This window comes from Filicampus tigris, chromosome 13 (assembly GCF_054856515.1).
Source record: "Filicampus tigris isolate MCC_2025a chromosome 13, RoL_Ftig_1.0, whole genome shotgun sequence".
NCBI classification, from domain to species: domain Eukaryota; kingdom Metazoa; phylum Chordata; class Actinopteri; order Syngnathiformes; family Syngnathidae; genus Filicampus; species Filicampus tigris.
Window position 1 is genome coordinate 1600888 of NC_141229.1, and position 21228 is coordinate 1622115.

At 44.1% G+C, this 21228-nt stretch overlaps 1 protein-coding gene across 2 annotated transcripts; it reads left to right on the forward strand.

Annotated features, from left to right (window-relative positions):
• The first annotated feature begins 318 nt into the window (after positions 1-318).
• On the forward strand, positions 319-20971 carry LOC147137060 (la-related protein 1B-like). 2 transcript variants are annotated; one of them, XM_086049579.1, is made up of 19 exons: positions 319-1240; positions 4213-4274; positions 6803-6859; positions 7820-8120; positions 9299-9499; positions 10439-10579; positions 11095-11251; positions 12293-12437; positions 12542-12713; positions 13397-13569; positions 14137-14505; positions 15578-15689; positions 15761-15930; positions 16907-17013; positions 17927-18087; positions 18172-18316; positions 19201-19310; positions 19425-19552; positions 19954-20971. In XM_086049579.1, the coding sequence occupies exons 1-19, from the start codon at positions 910-912 to the stop codon at positions 20161-20163; spliced, it is 3252 nt and encodes a 1083-aa protein (XP_085905705.1). In that variant the 5' UTR covers positions 319-909; the 3' UTR covers positions 20164-20971. The 2 variants fall into 2 exon arrangements, with proteins under 2 accessions (XP_085905705.1, XP_085905704.1); XM_086049578.1 differs by having other exon boundaries at positions 320-1240; positions 15575-15689.
• The last annotated feature ends 257 nt before the right edge of the window (positions 20972-21228 follow it).

A 21228-nucleotide genomic window follows, 5' to 3' on the forward strand; every position in this document is an offset into this window, starting at 1 on the left:
GGGGAGTAGCAGTCCAAACTCTTGCACTACAAAGACAGCAAAGGAGTCTATTTTATGTATTTATTTTACTTTCCACGGGAGCTGAATTGGTACTTTTAACACAAGTATGTGTTTTTCGTGCTTTTGCCGCAACTGCTCCAGGCTTCACCGCCTAAACCTTTGTGAATGTACAGGTACGGTGCTGTTCTAGTGTGGCTAACAGATATTTGAATAATACGAGCAGGACTCATTTTTTTTCCGCTTTTTGTTTTGAAAAATAGAGTAGTAGTAGTCGTAAAAGAGTAGTTGTGCTGCAATGCCGCCTGCAGGGGGCAGCAGAGGAAATGTTTCCAGCGTCCGCGGTGTGGGCGACGCCGTGTACAGTCCACCGTGTACAGTCGAGTAGTAGCAGCCTGCAGGGGCGAGTGGGAGGGAGTAGCTCCGAGCTGCCTGCACTTCATACACTCACTCGGGACCTCGTCATACTTTTAGCCTTTCAAAAGTTACGCCAAGTCCAAGGCGGCTCGAGCGACAAAGCGTCGCCGCGCCACTCGGAGGTAAACGCTCGGCTGACGTGAAACTTTGCACTCGCGGGGCCCAAACGACACTTTGTCTTCGGGGCTCGCGGACGTGTGCGCGGTGAGGCTAGCTCGCTAGCACTCACTTGGGATAGCTAGGCGGCTAACGGTTAGCATCGACTTGGGATAGCTAGGCGGCTAACGGCTGCGACTCGGCCTCTAGCCACTTGGGCTAGCTGGCTAGCGAGGTCCAACCTCCACCCCCCACCCCCTCGACCCAAAAAAGTTGTTTACCTCGACTTGTGGATGTGGTCACCCCGCGAGTTTTTGTCCACTTTTCTCTGGGACACGAACGCAAGGACCAAAAGTTCACCCTGGATCTAAGCGCGGCGGCTATTGGGAAACGAGCAGGATGTCAAGCGAGCTTGAAAGCGGTCACTTGGACTCCAGTTTGACAGCAGCGTCGGCGGCGGCGGCGAGCTCCGGCGCACACGAGCAGAAGAAGCCGAACCCTCAAAGCAACAAGCCCGCGGAGGCCCAGCGGGCCAGCGAGGGCGGCGCGGCGGAGGCGCCAGGAGCCGAGGACGGCGAGGGCGAGCCGAGCCTCGACGCTGACGCTGACGCTGACGCGGCGGCCAAGAAAGTAGTCGAGGCTCCGCCGCCCAAAGTCAACGCGTGGACCCGCAGGACGACGGGCAGGGTCCCGCTCCACAGCGTCCACTCGTCGGCCTCGCAAGACAGAGGTGAGCCGATTATTGATGAGCGATTGGCGATTAGGACTTTTGCACGTGTTGGCGAGCATGTTGCGTATGCGTGGTTGTACTTTGACATCTTTGATAATCCGGTTTGATAATCTGTCTGGGCCACGAGGGATTATTATTCTCAAATGGCTACATTTTTCTTGCGAGCATGTCGACATTTGAGAGGACCCCTGCACCCACCCCTTGTGCTCCTCCTGCACTCCTCCCTCTCCTCTCCTTACAGCGAGCACCACGTGTTGATTGCTGACAACTGCTACTTTTGTAGCAGTTAGCATGGAAGCCCTCCCTCCCCCTGCCTCCCCCTGCCTCCCCCTCCCCGGGAGGGATGCCAGTGTCAGGCCCGTGGGGGGAGCCACAGAGGCTTTTGAAATTCTGTAAAGTCCATTTTAAAGTGACTTGGCCGTGTAGCGCGGTTCCATTGTTCAGTGAGAATGGGTTCGCCCCCTGCAGCTAACCCATGTGTCAAACTTGACACCCGGTCAAAAGTTTTAGAACACCTCCAGAAAAAGTGTGATTGGCGTTGTAGGGACGGAGTGACAAAGTTCACGTCTTCACTAAGTCAGTTCCAGGGGGTTATTTTTTTCAAATAACTGCGATGTCTTTTTTTTAATTTTCTTTTTTTAACTTTTGTGCTTCACAAATGCGCCAACAAGCTAGTATTATGCACATTTTTTATTTTCAGATGGTTTATTGCTCAAAAACATTGGGTGACATGCCGCATATGTTCACACGGGCAAAAAAAAAGATATTGGACAAACAGTCAACATGCACTCCCATATTGTACGTCTTACTGAGTAGTCATCATTAAAGCGTATAAAGCAATATCAAATCGAAATTCAATCACAGCCTCCCTAAGAATTGCTTTGCAACCGAAGGAGCTGAAACAGAATTGAATCGCTACCCAAAGAATTGAAATGAGATTGTGAGGTTCTTAGCGGTCCCTGTTTAAATTCACGCACTTCGGTCTTTTGTACTGTACTCTGAAATGAAAGCGTTCAGCGCGTAACCTTTGTCAAGCTATTCATTTGGTTTGAATTGCTTGACTCTATAAATGTAACTTAAGTGTTTGACATCTTCAGGCCGGTTGTGTATCCCATGAGATACAAATTCTTGAATTAGCGATTAGGCAGTAGGACATTTTCCAATTCCACCTCCCTGATCTCTACACAAGTACATTTGAGTTGCCTTTTTAGTCATCTGAATTGGTCCAATGTGTTAAAAGTCGTCCGTTAGGTTAGCCGATGGGGAATGAGGGAATAATTCCCACCGCAGCCAAGAGGTGGTGGACCGTCCAGGGTGGGAATGTGTCTTTTGTGGACTGAAGCACAAGCCGTGCGTGTGCAACACGGCCTGTGAGGCCTCCACCCAAGACGCAGGCAGCACCGCCACCAGGTGTGTTGGAGCGCCCGCCTCCACTGTAGCGTGAATTAACGTTTGACACCATTCCTGACTCCCAAATGTAGTAATGACTTTTGAGACGTATCATTTGTCGCTTTCATCGTTGGCGTCACAAAGCGGCCTCTGTGATGTCATAAAGGCAAAATGTCTGCCCGCCATCCTGTTTAATGCGCACATCATCAAACCTAGGCGCGATTGTATCAATGCGTAATTGGTCAATCGGTTTCTCGTTCGGCGTTTTTTTTTTTTTTTTTTACAAATTGTGTCACTCTGATTGGCAAACTGATTGATCCGCTATTTTCATCTCTGCAGCCAAGTGATAAAGAGGCGACACTTAGCTGCGCTCCGCGGGGCGGCCATTTTGTGCATCATTCGATCCACACGCAGTTAGCAAATGGAATCGTTTTTTTTTTTGGACACATGAGCAAACTATGAAGTAGACGTAATGGAGGGCTGCAACTAAACACTTAATCCTTCAAATTTTTAATTCATTGAATTGGATTTGAAAAAAGAACCTCTTCAACAACAATGAGCTTCTTTCAAACAAATCAACAGTGCAGAAAATGTGCAAACATGAATTGATAATGGTTCAGTTAAGTTACACTTTTGTTTTTGTAGTACGTCAGAAAATAAGCAAACCTGGTTTTCCAAAGTAAACACAGAAGTTTGCAAATGTCTTAATTGTGACTGGGCACAATGATAAATCAGTCAGCTATCAGCATTCATGGAGGCCTTTTTTTATTATTTTAATTTTTTTTTTTTTTAGGCTTTGCTAACTGTCAGTTAGCTTCCAATGAATGGTGTGTTGTCATCCTTTGAACAGTTAAGTCCGAGTAGAAAGCAAAGTTACCTGTGAAGCATAAACATACAATTCTTAGAAACGGGGGCTGTCATTTTTTGGGAGGGGGGCTGTCTCTAAAGAAGTTACGACCTATTAAAAATAAAAGTCTTGTGTGTGTCAGCCTAAAAAGAGCTAACAGAAAAAAATCCTTTTCTCTTGTGAAAGCTCAAATGGCACTTTTTTGTGCGATTTATTTAGTGACATTATTTATTTATATTTTGAGGCTTATTTGCCCCCCCCCCCCCCCCTCTCTAAATAATAATGTGGTTAAAAAATGTGCTCCCGTTTCTAGTTTGGATTTGAAAGGTTGCTATTGGAGCACCTGATGCGAGTGTTTGTAAGGTTAGCTTGGCTATATTTGACCGCGGCGCCGCGGCATCGTTTTACAGCCAAGGCTTCTCGTGGACGCCCGGCCGGCCCTTTGGCCTCTTATCTCGTCAGCCGTCCTCTGGCAGGCGATAGGGCCCGACGACGGCCGGGGGCCACTCCCAGCCCTCGCGCACGCACACGGTGGCAAACGTACGCACACTCACGCGCGCGCGCACACTCACTCAAGCCCCTCGATGAAGCAGCCAGAGGATGTTTAACGCTTCAACATGGTGCACACAAACGGCAAGGGACTTTTTTTTCTTGTTGTTGTTTTTTGCTCTGGAATTGAGCCAAGTTGCTCTTTGGAAGTGATAGCACGTGTAACTTATTGATCGTCTGTCCGCAGATCAGCAAAATGCTCTGAAGGTCGTCCGTGCCAGCAAGCCCAGAACCAGAAAATCCAGCAAGGTAATGAAGTGAACATTCCCCCCCCCCCCGCCTTTTTTTGTATTTTAATTTCCACACAGTTACACATCAAGAATAGCAAACGTTTTTTTCCCCCCACATTATTAACAATGAAAAAATAGACATGCTTGCCTCCTGTCATATTGCACTTCTAAAGGACCTCTTCCAAAATGTTAAAAAAAAACCAAACGTATCTATCTATGTATAAAAATATGATAAAAAATCCTCTGCTGCTCTTAGTTTTGTTCCTTTTTTAATTATATCATGTTTAAAATTATTTTGCAGATCCAAATAAGCTGTTCTGAAGCAAAACGTATATATATATTTTAATTGGGGCAAAATTGAATGACATTTATTTATTACTTATTTATTACTTTTTTAAAAACTTTTTCTTGTAAACTTACATTTGTGTTTTGGTCAAAATCCAAAAGATTAAGAAATTAGATTAAAAATGAAAAAAAAAAAACAGGGTTAGCTTTGAGTGTGAAATTAAATTAAGGTCTTGATGATGATCTTTTTTTTTTTTTATTTTTTTTTTTTAACTTAAAATTCTTCAAATTAAAGCGCAACCGTAGCGCCAGGCCTCAAAAGCCACTTCATTAGGAACACTATCCAACAACAATATAATCAAATTCTCCCTGAACAAAAATGCTATTCACGTGAATCCGATCCGTTTTTGTTATGCTGTGGGTCAAAATGAGCAGTCCCAAAAAAGAGTGCTTAAAAATGTGAGAAAAAGCATCCAACCGGAACCATTTAGCTCCATGTTAGCGTAGCTGCTGCTGTTGACCGTTAGCATGTTAGCATCTGATCAATTGTCACACATTCCAGCGTCGATGTTTTTCCACTTCCGCGAGTGCAAAAGAAGTTGTGGGATACTTTGTGCTGGGAAAAGCCCCACCTGCGGCCGCTCGCCAGCACCGCCATGCAAAGTGTTTGATTCATTTTTTTTTTTTTTAACTGAAGCGCGTTGCTGTTTGCTTAGTCGACCCGTTTTTCCACGCCACAAACGTGAGTAAATGTCAGCGGAGAAAGTCAAGAGCAGGCGACAAACTGGGACGAGATGCGCCGAGCAGCTTTTGACCTTCCCACATGCGTGCGGTTTCCCACAACGCACCTGGGTTGAGATTTTCACGGCCGGTCCCATGTAGCAGGCGACACGTGACCACGGTTTCATGGCTCCGTTTGTATTCTGGAGCTTGAAAGCAAATACGCAAGATAAAAGTGGAGACGCGACGTGACAAGCAGACTTCATGACATTCAAATTTATTTTTATTTTTTTTGTAAAAAGCATTTAACTGGATACATTTGCAAATAAAGATAAGTCTAGCATTTTTATTTTTAAGATGGGAAGTTTGAAACTTTTTTTATTTGGAATTATTATTCGGTTTAGGACAAAATATTTACCTGGAAAAAGGTTGCTTTTTAAAATATTTTTTTACTTGCATAAAAAAAACCCATAGTGTTTAAAACTTTTTTTTTTTTTAAATGAAACCTTCAATTTTTGTTAAGTGTTAAATATAACTTACACATTTTTATGTTTTTTTTATTTGTATGAGCAGAAGAGTTGTATGCAGTCTCCTTAGTTTCTAAAGAAAACGTTTTTTTTTTTAATTGTACTTTTTTTCTATATTTGTAAATTGAAATTTTTTTATTAAATTTTTATGTTGGAGTTATTATTAGGTTTAGGACAAAACATTTACCTGGAAAAGGTTTGCTTTTTAAAATATTTTATTTACTTGCATATAAAAAAAAACTACAATTTAAAACTTTTTTTTTTTTTTAAGTGAAACCTTCAATTTTTGTTAAATATAACTTACACATTTTTTTGTATGAGCAGAAGAGTTGTAAGCATTTTCCTTCGTTTATAAAGAAAAAACATTTTTTTTTAAATGTTACTTTTTTCTACATTTGTAAATTGAAATTATCTTTGTATTTATCTTAAATATTTACAATGAAACAGTATTTTAATTCAATTTCTCTGTTGAAATTTTCTTAAGAAGAAAAAAAAATAGTATTAAAATAAAAGTATTTAATATGAAATGGTGAATGAGAATGATTGCAGGCTGTCTGTTCTGGCCTTTTAAAAAACGTAGAAAGTCCAATTTGTGTAGTTTGCATGAATATGTGCCGCTGTTGCCATCTGCTTCATTTTTATCTTGCACAGTTGATCAACTATGTGAAGGCAAACATAATTGTGATGATGATGATGATGAGCTCACGGTCAGGTCCAACAATTGACGGGCGGTCACACATTGTATGTGTCTCAGTATCGACACCGCTTGAGCACATCACATCGTGATGATTTCCAATCCCAAATTGGCCCCGTATGGAAGTTGCGCGTGGGCGTGTTAGCTCAGCGCAAAAGCCTTCACCTGACCTCGCTTGTCCAAACTTTGAAAGTCCAAAGTGAACATCGTGTCAACTCTGCCACTGTTGACCTAATTGTGCCGCTTCTTTTTTTTTTTTTTTTTTTTATTTTTATTTTTTCCCTCTCTCTTTTTCTTTTTCTTGTTCTTCTTTTCTGTCAGTCGGGAGACTTTGGCGACATCACAAACTGGCCGACGCCCGGTGAACTGGCCAAGGAGGTAAGACCGGCGGCTCTCTTTCCAGCTCTCACGCCCGGTTGGCGAGATGCGCCCACATGACATCGTTGGGTTAAACTTGGGCCATCGTTGTGGGGGAAAAAAAAAGATAAAACCTTGATCATTGCTTTCCAAAGTAAAAGCAGATGTTTGCAAGTCTTATTTGGATTGAACAGAAAGATAAGCAGCAGAGAGGACTACAAGAGTCAGAATCGTTTGTGTTGGGAGGGAGCTTGAAATTTCTGATGATTTGGACCAGTGTCATCTCAAACAATGGTTCGAAACAATTAATCCATTATAAAAAATGAGGTGTTGATTAATCTGATGATTGGGGCGGGGGTTCCAGGAAAAATAACATGATTTAAAAATAATAAATAAATTGGCTAATATGCTAATCGGCTGGTGTCGAATCGCGAGTATGCGGGGCTCGACTGAATGTTCTTCACTGAAGACAAAAACGAAATAGAAAAAAAAAATGCTTATTTGAATCCTTATTTCTTAATACGAAAGAGTTGTCACGGGATTTTCATTTGATCGATATTGTCTGAAAAAGATCGGATTTTTGAGTTAGTTTCTAAATTCAAGAATGTTTTTTTGTTTGCTTGATTTGAGCCACTGACTTACAGCCGTATTAAATAGTTATCTTGTTGAGATACCGTTATTTGAATAAAAAAAAATTTTTTAAAAGCTAATCAAGACAATTTGGATGCACTCTTTTTGTTCTTGGCAAAGCATTGCCGAGCTTTCGGGTTGTGGCTCTGTATCGGCGTAAACTTGAAAAACAAATGGCTCGGACTTGGTTGCAGAAAAAAAAAAATGTGATCGTGACATCTCCAAAGTAAATATGTACTTGTGAATTCCCTTTCAGGGTATGAAATGAATGGAAATCGAATAAAGCGGGAAATCCGTAATGTACGGAGAGGATTTTGTGATGATGACGGCTGTCTCCTTTTATGTGGTCAGCGGCAACAAAATGCGGTGAACAACAACAATAGCGGCGGCGGCGGCGGCAACAACAACAACAGCGGCAAGAAGCCCGCGCCCTCCCGCCGGGACAAGGACAAGAAGCGGGAGCGACCCGACAGGAAGTCCGAGAGCAGCCATGACGGCGGCGGCGGCGGAGGAGGAGGCGGCGGCGGCGGCGGCGAGAGCAAAGAGAACCGCGAGACGATGCCGCCGCAGCCTCAGGCGGACCCGCCGCCCGCCGATGGAGACGCCAAGGCGGGACCGGACGCCAAAAGCGGCAGCCCCAAGAAGAGAGGAGGTGAGGCTAACGGGCGCGCCGGCGCACGTCCTCACTGCCGCGTGGAAAGCGCCAACTTCCCCTTTGACCATATTTGGACAAGCTTTCCGCCGCTCAGTGACGAGTGCCGCATGCGGACGCCGACGAGCGCATCGTCGATTGCGTGTGTAGTCGAGGCGGCGCATGTTTGGCTGCTTTCCTCCACTGGCCGCATGTGGACAAAAGCCTTGGGACGCGTCTCCCCAGCAGCTCTGGGACCAATTGCATGCTTCCGACTTGCTGTGGGCAGAAAGGTGAAGAAGGTCTTTGTCCAAGAATTGGATCGTATAAAAATACTTGCAAATTATTAATTTAAGAATTTATGATTTCCAAATTGAAAAGGCAACATGAAAAAAAATACTAATACATCAAATTATATATGTATTTGTTTGACAAATACATGTAAAATTAACACATCAAATTGGGGAGATGAAAAAAAATGTTTGTTTAAAGCACTTTTTGAATTTGTAAAATGTATCGGTGTAAATAATAATATGCATTAAATTGATGAAATACCATATATTAGTTGAGATGAATAAAATACAAATATTTTGAATTTGTGATTATTCATTTTACAAAATATATAATTTTAAATTAATGGAATTTTAAAAAACTGTTTAAATGTATAAAATGCATCAAATGTTGAAAAGTATTTAAAATTGTTAAAATATGTCTAAATGTAAAAAAAAAAAAAAAAAAATCATTTAAAATTGCTGAAACAAATGATATTATTTTAAAGTAAAATCGAGAGCGGCAGCTGTTGTAGTTGCAAATGCCACAATTCACCTTCTCTACTTTTATCCATTAGATTTACCTCAGCCAGGCGTTTAATTGTCATTTGTTTCGTCACCGTGTGTTTATTATTTACTGATTTTTACGCCGTACTGCTCACTCATTAATCCCCAACGTTGGTAGCAGTTGAAAAATGACGTAACGGCCAATGCCATTGGAGCATCGAGTGGCTGGCAAATGTTTAAACTCGTAATTGCCCTTCACAACCTGAAAGTGCCACAAGACTCATTAAGACGAGGAATCCGAAACATGTCAAGTGTTTGCAAAATGCTCGATGACGTTGATCCAAGATGCCACTTCTGCACTGGCGTGTCAGCTGTGTGTGTGTGTGTGTGTGTGTGTCTCTGTCGCTGTGCAACCATCGCTAGGTAACAAACGTAAGTGGGTGTCCCTGCCGCTGGAGGACGCCACCCGGGACGGCAACGATGCCGGCGGCGGCGCCAGGACGCCCGGCGGGGCCCCCGCGCACTCTGACGCCGAGCCCGGCAGCGACTCGCCCGACCCGACGTCGCCCAGTCACACGCTGCATAGCAACAACAACAACAACCGGCCGCACGACGGCGGCAGGAGTAAGTGGCCTTGGCCCGCTTTTGCTCACCCGCTTGCCGCTGTCTGTCCAGTGTCCCGAGCGGGGCTTCTCAAACTCGGGGACCCCAGGGGAACCCTTACGGAGCCCCTCATCATCTTACCGTCAATGAAATGGAATCACGGGGTTACGTTACGAACCCAAACGCAAGAAGTGACAAAGGCCATGTAGAAAAACATTTTTGCGCATTTAAAACGTACACACTCACGCTGCGACGATTAATTGATTATCAAATCAATCGATAAATGTTCTGTATAATGGAGACTTTGTTTTATTAGAAATGGTCTAAATTCTTTCATTTTCAGGCGCCCAGCAGTCAATGTCAGATTTCTGTAGTCCTCCCATGAAAGGGAGACTGATTAGCTTTGTGTTTAGCTAGTTAGCAATTTCTATTTTGAACATGGACTACAATCATTTAGAAGGTAAGTACATTCATTGACACAGAAACACATGAAATATACAACATGAATAAATAGAAAAGTTGAATTTTCCATATCCGGAAAGGAATGGGAGAAGTGACTTTGCGTCGGAAGAAATGGCCTTTTGCGATACATTTTTGATGTGATATCGTCTATCGCAAATCTGGTCAAAAGGCCGTCCCAATTTTTATTTGTCCAACTTGGCGATATTTTCTTTACAGTGATTCGTAGATGCATAGCTAGTAAGTTTATGTATAGGACACCCAAAGGACCTGAAGTGAACGGAATTTCTTTGTCTTATTATGCCGAATACAGAAGCCACACCTGTGGCATGTTGACGTCAGAAGGCGATAGATAACGTACCCCAAAAGCCACGGCTCGCGAACCCGCGTTTGAGAAGCGCCTGTCTTAACGCCCGCGGCGTGAGGCTACGCGGGGAATGCAGTGAAGCCGCCGGGCGGCGTGCCAAACGCCGGCCAACGTGCGCTTGCTCTGCTGGCCAGGTTGGAGGAGGGAGCCGCGCGACTTGGGAGACGACGCGGTCGGCGTGAGGAGCGACGGCGGCGGCGGCGGCGGCGGCGCCTTCCGCGGCGGCATCCGAGGCCGAGGCAAAGGACGCGGGCGCGGGAGAGGTCGTGGCAGAGGTATGTCCACGTCACGTCATTGTTGGCATATTTAGATTCACTTTCATTTTGAGAAAAACAAAAATGGTAGACCATTTGTCATTCTGTTTTTTTCCATTCTTCTGCAGTTGTTTCTCTTTTTTACTACTTTAGTTTTTCTCTTCATTTCTACTTTTGTAATTTCTCGATTTTCCCACTTCCTTTCCCCTGTTGTTAGCATTTATTCCCTTTAATTTCCTTTCCTCTTTGTTTTTCCTTTAACATTTCTGGTTTCTCCATTTTTTTCTTTAACTCTTTCATATTTGTTCCTGTTTTCCCTTTTGCTCAATTCGGGGTTTTTTTTTGCCTTTCTTTTTTCCCTATTTCTTTCTTTTTTTCCCCACCTCAGTTTGTTTTTTCATCCCCGGCTTTTTCCACTTTTCTTTTTGATTAGCTTTTTATTGATGTATTCATTTTTTTAAACTTATGGCCGCAGCATCCATCTCGCGTTGGTTTGAAGTGACAAAGGCTCGCCCGCCGTTGTGGTCGCCTTTCAGGTCGCTTTGAGTACTCGCAGGGTTACCGCGACGGGACGGACGGCGCCGCCTCAGAATTCAGCAGCGGCGGGATGGTTTACTACTACGACGACGGAAACAAAGTGCAGATGTACACGGTGGACGAGAAGCTTCTCAAGGAGTATATCAAACGACAAATGTGAGTTGGGTAAAGAGTAAAAACGTCGCATAATCTTGAAGTTGGATTGCACGGAAGTCACAGCAGAAGGATAAAAGAGCCAAAAGCGCTTTGGGAGTTTTGGAGGTTGCGGACCGCCGCTCTAAGGGCCTCTATTGACTCGGTAGGCATCACAACAAGAAACATCCGCTAATTGTAAAGGACGTGTTTCAAATCCTCAACGAGGTATTGATCAATGAACAAAATGGAGGATTCATTGCATATAGATGAAGTACAATATGACTCGGTGGAGCGCAGATTTGCACCAAGGAGCAGTCGGCGCTACAATGCGCAAAATGGAAATAATCGGGGTGCTTCAAAAGTCATCCCCTGCACCCAGTTTTTCTTTTTTCTTTTTTTTGCTGTCATTTTTTCCTCACTATAATTTGTTTCCTTGTCCTTTCGTTCCCCCTCATTTTTTAAATTTTGTTCTCTCCCATTTCCCCCCCCTTTTTTTTCACGTTTTCCATATTGATTTTTTTCCCTCCACACTTTATCCCATTTTCTATTCTCCCCTTGGTATTTTTTTCTTTTTCTTTACAAAATGTGAAAATTCTTTTTATTTGGAAATTCGAAGTTCTTTGTCCCCTTGGTCATTTTCCCCCCCCAAATTTCCCCTTAATTTTTGTAAAATATTTTAATTTTGAGCAGATTGACCTTATTGCACAGTCTATAAAATATGACAGCAACATTCTGTTTTCTGCGCCTCGTTTAGTGAGTGGTCTTCAAATATGAGTCGGCTGAAAGCGTCTTCATGTGACTTTGTCAAACCTGCAGATTTTTTATTTGATTTATTTTCTATATTCTATATATTTCTATTTTCTATATATTTCTAGATATTTTATAGATTTATTTCATCGATTGTAACTAATGGAGTACGATAATAGATGTAATGAGGCGCGAAGCGTGCACTTTGCAGTGTCCTGCGGGGGGCAGCGATGTCCAAGTCAACTTGTTGTTTGTCTGTACTGACTAGCCAGTGAGGGAATGTGCCTTGATGCAACGTGCATTGCGTCGTTGCAGCGAGTACTACTTCAGCTTGCACAACCTGGAGCGAGACTTCTTCCTGAGGAGGAAGATGGACGCGCAGGGCTTCCTGCCCATCTCGCTCATCGCCAGCTTCCACCGGGTCCAAGCGCTCACCACCGACGTGGGCCTCATCGTGGAGGTAAGCGCGCGCCGCGGGCGGCCCGCAGCCGTCCCGGCCCGCAGCCGTCCCGGCCCGCAGCCGTCCCGGCCCGCAGCCGTCCTGACACGCGTGCGCCTGGCCAGGCCCTGAAGAACAGCAAGGAGGTGGAGCTGATGGACAACCGCGTTCGCTGCAAAGTGGAGCCCGAGCGCTGGCCCATCCCGACGCCGCCCGTCGTGGGATCGCCCAGGACGGACTTCTCGCAGCTCATTCACTGTCCCGAGTTCGTCCCCCGACAGAGCGTCGCCAACGCCGGTCAGTGCTGATCTCCACTCTGCCTTACTTGTTGCTTTTTCATTTCATCTTTGTAGTATTTTTCCTCCATTTTTTTTTTTTTTTTTTTTTTTTTTTTGCCTTATTATATTCTCCTTTTCATTATTTGTATTTTTTTTTCTTTATGCCTTCCTCACAAACGTTCCCTTTTTTCTTTTTCCACTTTTGTTGACTCTTTTCTTTTCATTTTGTTGACATTTTCCCTTTTCTTTTTTCTGTGCCTTGTTCATTTTTCCATTTTGGTTTTGATTATTTTGTTATGTTTATTTAATCCCATGTCTTTTTTTTCACGTTTTTATCTCACCTTTAATTTTTTGCCATATTGTCCTTTTTTCCTCATTTTGAGTTTTGTCTTTATACTTTCCGCCAGTTTCCCGCCCACATAAATGTTTAAGACCAGTGACCATTTAAAACAAATTTATTCATACATATGCATAAATGAGCCGTCACATAATACAGTTTTTTTTTATCTTTTATGCAAATGTTGTGTTGTTTTTTTTCCTTTATTGTCATGAGCGCACATTTTTTTCTGGACTGGATCCTGAACACACTTTCCCATTTCAGGAAGTAGTCGCAGCCAACGAATGTGTTTTAATAGGCGTGCAATCAGTGTCACGAGTTGGAAATCCAATTTAAAAAAAAAACAAAAACATTTTTGTCCGCAGCTTCATCGCTGGCGAAGGCGACCCCCACTGAGCCCGCACCATCGCAAGAGCCCGCCGATGAGCCCAAACCTTCCAGCGAAGAGCCAGCCCCTGCGACAGAGGCCACACAAAACGCCCCTGACGCCTGGATTCAGGTGGAGAAGCGTCACAGACACGCCTCCGGCAAAGCAAAGGTATTGGAGCCGGGTCGGGTGGGGTGATTTGGGGGGGGGGGGCTTTTTTTGTCATACCAGGGGTACTCTCTCACTCATTCGTATTGATGGTTCTCCAAAAGTAGAATGCTCATTTTCAACTCGTTTCCTCAATTTGAGCATGCACTTCTTCGGCACGGACTTTTTTCTTTTGACTCAAAGCTTCAAATAATAGAAATAGCATTTGAAAAGGAATCAAAACACAGAATGAAGCCTGCCTTTGTCATGCACTTTGACTTTGTTTTCATCAGTCATGTGAGCTCCAACTCATTCACTGCCAAAGACCGATTTGTCTTCACACAGTCCAGACATTCAACGCCAGAAGTTATTTACATTTTTTTCCAAATGTTTTCAAATGTTTGTGTCAAAGATGGTCTGAAAAAAATATCTGGCAGTGAATGAGTTAATGACACTTGAGCTGACACGCGACTGTTGAGATTTTGGGGTCGCTGGGACGGCCACTATTGGAAACGTTTGAATTACCTCACGCGACCCGATGAATGGTGGCTATTGAAATTGGCTAACGACGTCGTTGACGATGCCTTTAAGGACCGCGGCGAGGCTCCGCCCCCGCAGCCCCAGCAGCGCGCCGCCGCCGCCGCCCCGGAGGCCGACCAGGAAGAGCTGGACTTCATGTTCGACGAGGAGATGGAGCAGATGGCGCCGCGCAAGAATCAGTTCACCGACTGGTCGGACGACGACGACTCTGACTACGAGCTGGACGACCAGGACGTCAACAAGATCCTGATCGTCACGCAGACGCCGCCGTACCTGCGCAAGCACCCCAGCGGCGACCGCACCGGCAACCACGAGTCGCGCTCCAAGCTGACTGCGGACCTGGTCAAGGCCATCAACGACGGGCTTTACTACTACGAGCAGGACCTGTGGAAGGGAGCGGAGCAGACAGACTGCGCCAAGGTAGCATTGTAGCTAGCTGCGTAACGTCTTAGCTAACTGTGTCACTATACTACAGGGACTGAACCGTCAATCGCTCGGCCCATTTTAAATCCTAAACGGACAGCATGGAACAGTGCAATATTTGTTTATTGAAGGATACAGCACATGCTCAGAATTGTACCGTAAACTTTGAATATGCATTAGGTCTTACTTATGCCACATTGTGTCACACAATTTTGTTGCTGCGGTCTTTATCGCTGGCTTGCACATGAAGAATTTGAACGTAAATAACATGGCTGCCGCGGCCAAATTTAGTCTGCCGTTAATCACCCTGAGAGGCCTGACCTGCTTTTTGGCCAAGCGCGCGGCACATTTGTCCAATTATGTCATCATTGTCTTTTATAATCCGGACGTTTGATTGCCCGCACGGCGGCACACCGCACGCTAGCGCTCAAATCCGACTGTCCTGATTGCGTTGGAGAAGAGTAACAGGCGAAAGACGCGAATCATCATCCATCAAGGCCAACTAATTCTGCTTCTTGTTCTTTGTCTGCCAATATATTTCAACGGTTCACTTGCTTCAAGCATTTTTTTCCTTCAAAATATATAAGTAAGGTATCGGCGCTCGTTTTACCCGTTGGCTGCCAGCCGTTTTCAAAGCAGGCTAGACAGATCGGCAGAATATTGTCTTCAGTGACAACACTTTACCAAAAAAAAAAAAAGCATAACTAGCGACGAAACACGCTGTGAGCAACACTGACTCGCCACATGGTCCTAGCTAACGTCAGTGGCTTTTTTTTTTTTTTTTTTTTCAACATAGCGTTCCTCGGTTAATTTTGCTTAAATTATGAAGTAGTATATTCCCCACTTAATTGCTTTTTTTTGTCCTTTTTAAATTAAGTTTTTGAAGTGTAGAACATGTGGGAACCGTCACGCCTGAACACACACACACACAAGGTCACTTTTTCCACTGATGTGTAACGGTCAAAGTCCCTTGCACATCTGTTGGCTCACACACACGAGTCGTGTTCCTCTTATCAGGCTTTTTACAACCTGTTTGAAAGAAAAGGTCTTCCCCTATTGTCTTCAGCAGGAAGTGGAGAACTTCAAGAAGTTGAGCGTCATCAGTCAGGATGAGTTTGACACGCTCACGCCCAAAGTAGCCGTGGACCCCAATCAGGAAGTGCCATCCCTGCCAGCTGCTGGTGAGCTTTGTGGCAAAGCACGCTGGCTAAACTGTTGCGCGCAATTGACACTGGGCGTTGCGCATTTTCAGCACCCAGCGAGACGGAAATGGCTCGCTCGCTGCCCAAAACGGTGCCAGAATCGCCCAGCGCCCACCAGCCCAGGACCCCGAGGACTCCGCGCACCCCCGGGCGGCAGGACCCCACCAAGGCGCCGCGCTTTTACCCGGTGATGAAGGAGAGCGGCGCCGTGGATGGACAGGTGAGGTCGGCGGAGAACCCTCTAGCGGTTAGGGACTAGGCATCGACCTCATAACTTTGGATTCCTGCGTTAGCTCAATGTTAGCATCAACATTCCGACCCACATGTTTGCTTTAACTTATTGCTCATGAACTTAATGTCCAACTTTTTACCTCGGACATTAGTTTCAACATTACCTCGGGTTTCAATGTTGGCGACTGAAGTTAGCTTCTGAAGTTAACTTCAAACGTTATCGCTAACATTAAAGCTAAGGAAGACCAACTTTAGCTTCTGATGTGAGCTCCAATGTTAGCTTCCAACCTTGGATTCCAAAATTAGCTTTGAACATGACCTCTAACGTTTGCTGGCAATATTAGCTTCCACTTCAAATTTTCCATGTAGCGTCCAGTGTTAGCTTCAATGTTAGCTTCTTCAATTCGCTTCCAAGGATGCCCTCTGTTAGCTTTCAGTTAGTGATGTTACCTCTAACCTAAGAGCAGAGGAAGATCAATGTTAACTTCCAACGTTGGTTCAAATGTTAACTTCCAAGGTTAGCTTACAACATTAGTGTCCATTGTTAGCGTCAAGCATTGCTCCCGTCTTATGTTAGATTCTGAATTTAGCTTCCGGCGTTATCGCTAATACTATGTTCCAAAATAGCTTCCAATGTTAGCTTTTGAAGTGAGAAATGTGACGTCAAACGTTAGAGCTGAGGGAAATCAACATTAATTTCAACATAAGCTTCCAATATTAAGTTTTGAAGTTAGCTTCCAACAATAATGCTAGCTACCAAAGGCTCTCTGTATGGCCATCTTAATGACAGCAAGACAACAAAAATATGCAGATAGGTGGCAATAGATGCGTTTTTCAGCGAATAGTTGTTAGGTTCCACAGAAACATTTGCGTGGCGAAGATCTGGCAAACGGCGAACGAGCAGCGGTTGATCGTATTGAATGAGTAGTGCCAGCAGTGGTCCTGATGAATTTTCCGTCTTTCAGATGCCCCGAAAGAAGAAGACCCGGCACAGTTCCAACCCACCGCAGGAGGCGCACATCGGCTGGGTGATGGACTCGCGCGAGCACCGCCCGCGTTCCGCCTCCATCAGGTCAGGCTTCCAACCATTTGGGATTTGTCATTCAAAGTCGTTTGTATTTGATTTTGAAATAAATAGTTGTTTTTTCAATTCAGTTTTAATTTGTGTTTAGAGCGAGTTTCATGATAATTTTTTTTTGAATGCCTTGTTTTAGCTTAGTTTTTTTTAACATATCGTCGCTGTCCTGTGAAAAACACTTATGGCCAATTTTTTCAATGTTTTTAATTTTCACGCTAATGTGATGCCTGTAAGGCGGAAACACCATTCACGTAAAAATAAGAAAATTGAAAAAAATGGACACAAGTGTTTTTCACCGGACAGCGACGATATGCAGCATTTGTCGAGTGCAAGATAAAAAAAATGAATAAATGAATTTTAAAAAACAGTCACTAAGTATTGTGTAATAAAGTAAATTACAATCCTCAAACACCTGACCTTGGTTCTTCTGTAGCTACAGAAAATACATAAATGCCGAAAAATAAATACATTTAAAATGAACCCAGAAAGCTCTTGTATGATATTAACGGACAAAAATGATTGACTAATGACTAATTTATAGTTAGCATTAGTTAGTTTTACAACCGTCAGATGTAGTTTCAATTCATTTTCATTTTTTCAAAAGCGTTTTTGTTTATATTTTGTCATTAACAAAAATGTTAGGTTTTTTTTTTTCAATTTTATTTTTTTTCATGAACTGTAATAACCTTGCGTTGGGTGCGTTGGACATTTTGTTTGGATCTGATGTTTGTCCAGTTAAGACGTTTTTTAATGTTTTTTTTTTTTTTTTTTTAACACTTGTGGGTTAAAATTGGAAAGCGGATTTATTTCGTGAAATTGTTAGATTTTATTTGACAGTTGCATTGTCCAGCCCTTGTGTGGACTTTGGAACGAGCTAACGGGTGCTCTCTGGTCCTCGTTCCCACAGCAGCTCCAACGCGTCGCCTTCCGAAGGGGCCCCGCTGACGGGGAGCTACGGCTGCACACCGCAGTCGCTGCCCAAGTTCTGGCACCCGTCGCACGAGCTGCTGCGGGACAACGGCTTCACGCAGCAGGGCTACCACAAGTACAGGCGACGATGCCTGAACGGTAACAAGAACACGAGCGCAAATGCTCCTCTTTTCGCCTCCCTTCTTTAGTGACACGGCGTCCGTTTTGGTTATTTGCGGTCAGAGCGTAAGCGGCTGGGCGTCGGCCAATCACAGGAGATGAACACGCTCTTCCGGTTCTGGTCCTTCTTCCTGAGGGACAACTTCAACAGGAAGATGTACGAGGAGTTCAAACAGTACGCGCTGGAGGACGCCAAAGATAACTACAGGTGACGTTGAGGACAATTCAATAGATGCCATGCTCCAAATAAAAAAAAAAAAAACGTGCACAGATTGCCACTCTTCAAATATAGAAAACAGAACAGGCAATCTGCCACTCTGGATGTTTGATTTTTTTTTTCATTTTATTTTTGTCAGACCGATACCAGTACAAGTATTGACTCGAGTACGCACCGATACCACGAGTTAGTTTGATAAATAACATTTTTTGTGAGCTCAGTGTCAGATAATTGCGAACAAAGACCTTGGTTTCTTATCCCACCAGCGGTTATGTTAGGCAGTCAGTAGGTGAAGCCAGAACGTGTTTTTTGAACCAGTGCGAAACTGGAACGCAAAATGTAGGTGCATACAAGAACAATACCGCGACGATACTATGGCGTTAGATCGATACCACAATTACGTAAGCGTAATGTCAAGTATCTGAAGTATCTTTGTTTGGTTTAACGTTATCGTCCCTTGAGACGCCAGCAGTTTTTTTTTTTTCTTCCGGTTTCTCCCCACTTCTTAGTTACGGTCGGATAGTCAAGAGCCAATCAGAATTAGCCCTACTGTCCGTCTCCCGATTGGTTAAGAATCGTGGCACAATTCTAACGCCTGCATCGTAAGCGTGAATCAGCGTATTGTACGCGTAGTAGAGAGAAGAAGCAAGCGTCAAAATCTTGTGCGTGCGTGTCGCGAAACACATTTTTGAACGCACAAAACGTGCTTTTTGTACACGCGAGACACTTTTGCACGTGGTACTTGACATTACGCTTAGGCAATTGTGGCATCCATCTACCGCCATGCGATGCCTTTTGTTGGTGCTCGGCCATGCCCTGTCGTGACACATTTTTGTTTTGACCTCCATGTTTGTTGCGACTGGACTGCCTTCCAGATACGGCCTGGAATGCCTGTTCCGGTACTACAGCTACGGCCTGGAGAAGAGGTTTCGTTTGGACCTCTTCAAGGACTTCCAGGAAGAGACCCTGAGGGACTTTGAGAGAGGTAACAGACCCCCGCTCACCACCTGCTTTTGTTTGGGTGTCTTTTTTTTTTTTTTTTTTTTTTTTTTTTTATTTATTTAATGAAGAGCGTTAAACGGCTGTCTGTCTGCTGCAGGTCAGCTGTACGGACTGGAGAAGTTCTGGGCCTTCCTCAAATACTCCAAGATGAAGAATCAGACCATCGACCCGAAACTTAAAGAACACCTCTCCCAGTTCAAGAACCTGGAAGACTTCCGGGTGGTGGTGAGTGACAGTCGCAGTTTTTAGAGACACACCAGTCGAAGGCCTCGTTGGAAACGAATCGGGCCCTTGAAGACCTCACTAGGAACCGACTTGGTCCTCGAAGGCCACACTGGAAACGAGTTAGGTTGTTTAGGGACACACTGGAATTAGGTTCTTGAGGACCTCGCTAGGAATCATTCAGATCTGGAAGGCCAGACAGGAAAACCAGTCAGGTCCCGGAAGGCCACAGAGGAAAGATTTGTTTATTTTGATGACCAAGCCCAGTCCTGGAATGTCATTCCGGACAGCAGCGAGGTCCCGGAAGGCCACCTTTCTGTGTTTTACCCTCAAATGTAAAATGTGATCAGATGTGAAAGAGCGCTAAGCCTGCGTGCTAATCCTCGACCCCCGTGTGCCCGCAGCCCCCCATGGGAGAGGAAGGAGGCCGGAGGAGATGCCACTCGTCGGCGGCGGCGGCGGGGGATGAGGGCCGACGTCGGCGTCATCCCTCCAACTCTACCTCAAAAGCGGCGCAGGCGTCCTCCAAAGCGCCGCCAACGCACCACAAAGACGGAGGGGCCCAGAAAAAGAAGGGGGACGAGCCCAAAACGGCGAAGAAGGACACGGAATGAAGATGGCGAGCGCGTGTTGACGTGACGTGTTGTTTGCGGCATTTCACGTCAAAGCCGCCGTCTTGATTGTCTCCGCAAACGTTTACATCAGATGCATTCCGTGCATTTTGATCCTCACTTTTGCCAAACTCGATCGATCTTCACTTGACCGGTAAACTGCCAATGTGGCCGCCCTCCTGTGCCTTAAACGTTTCCGCCCCGTCTTAAATGTACTTTCTTTTAATAATGTCTTTTCAAGTTCCATCAGATTAAACGAAAATAGATATGCATTTTAATTGTGACAATCAAGTTGACACTTTTAATTGAAATACATTTTATGCCACCCACAAGCTTTAAAAAGTCCCTTTTGACATAATTTATTCTTTTATTTCATTTCGTTCTCCACTTGATTGATGGTGTTGTCATGGCTTTTCGCTTCATTATTAATTTCTGCTGGAATGATGGGTTTGAGCTAGCCACGGAAAACCTAAAGTGTTTTTACTTTTTTTTTGTTCAAAGTTTACTTGATATTATGCTTGAGGCTTGTTAGTGCGTTAGAGCACTTAAATTGCTTTTTTTATTTTCATTATTGCTTCAATGGACTTTAAATGGAGGTTTTAGAGTTGAATGAAAGAAAAAATGTAAATACTATAAAAAAAAAAATCTTTGGCTATTCAGTTATTCTTTTTTGATTTTAGGAAGTGATTGATCGGTAGCAATTTTTTTGGAGTGTTTTGGGGGGGGGGATAAAGTAATGCATGTTAATACCTTGAATTGTACTGTAAAAAATGCCCAAAAATATTAAATAAAAAATGATTGTATAAATGTACTTTGTGGTAACCCCTTTCTTTTTCTCCGCCATTTTGTGAGTTGTTTTGATAATGAATCATGAAACCTGATCAACAACATTGTGTGCCAAGTGAAGGCTGAGAATGAAAATCATACAACAAAACAAATTAACATAAGAATTTTTTTTTTTTTTTTAAATAATTTAACCCTAAACGTTTAGTGCCTTTAAATTATGTGAAATATTGGTGGCGTCGGCTACAGGGGTCCATGCAAAATTGTTATTTTGGCAGTACGGGT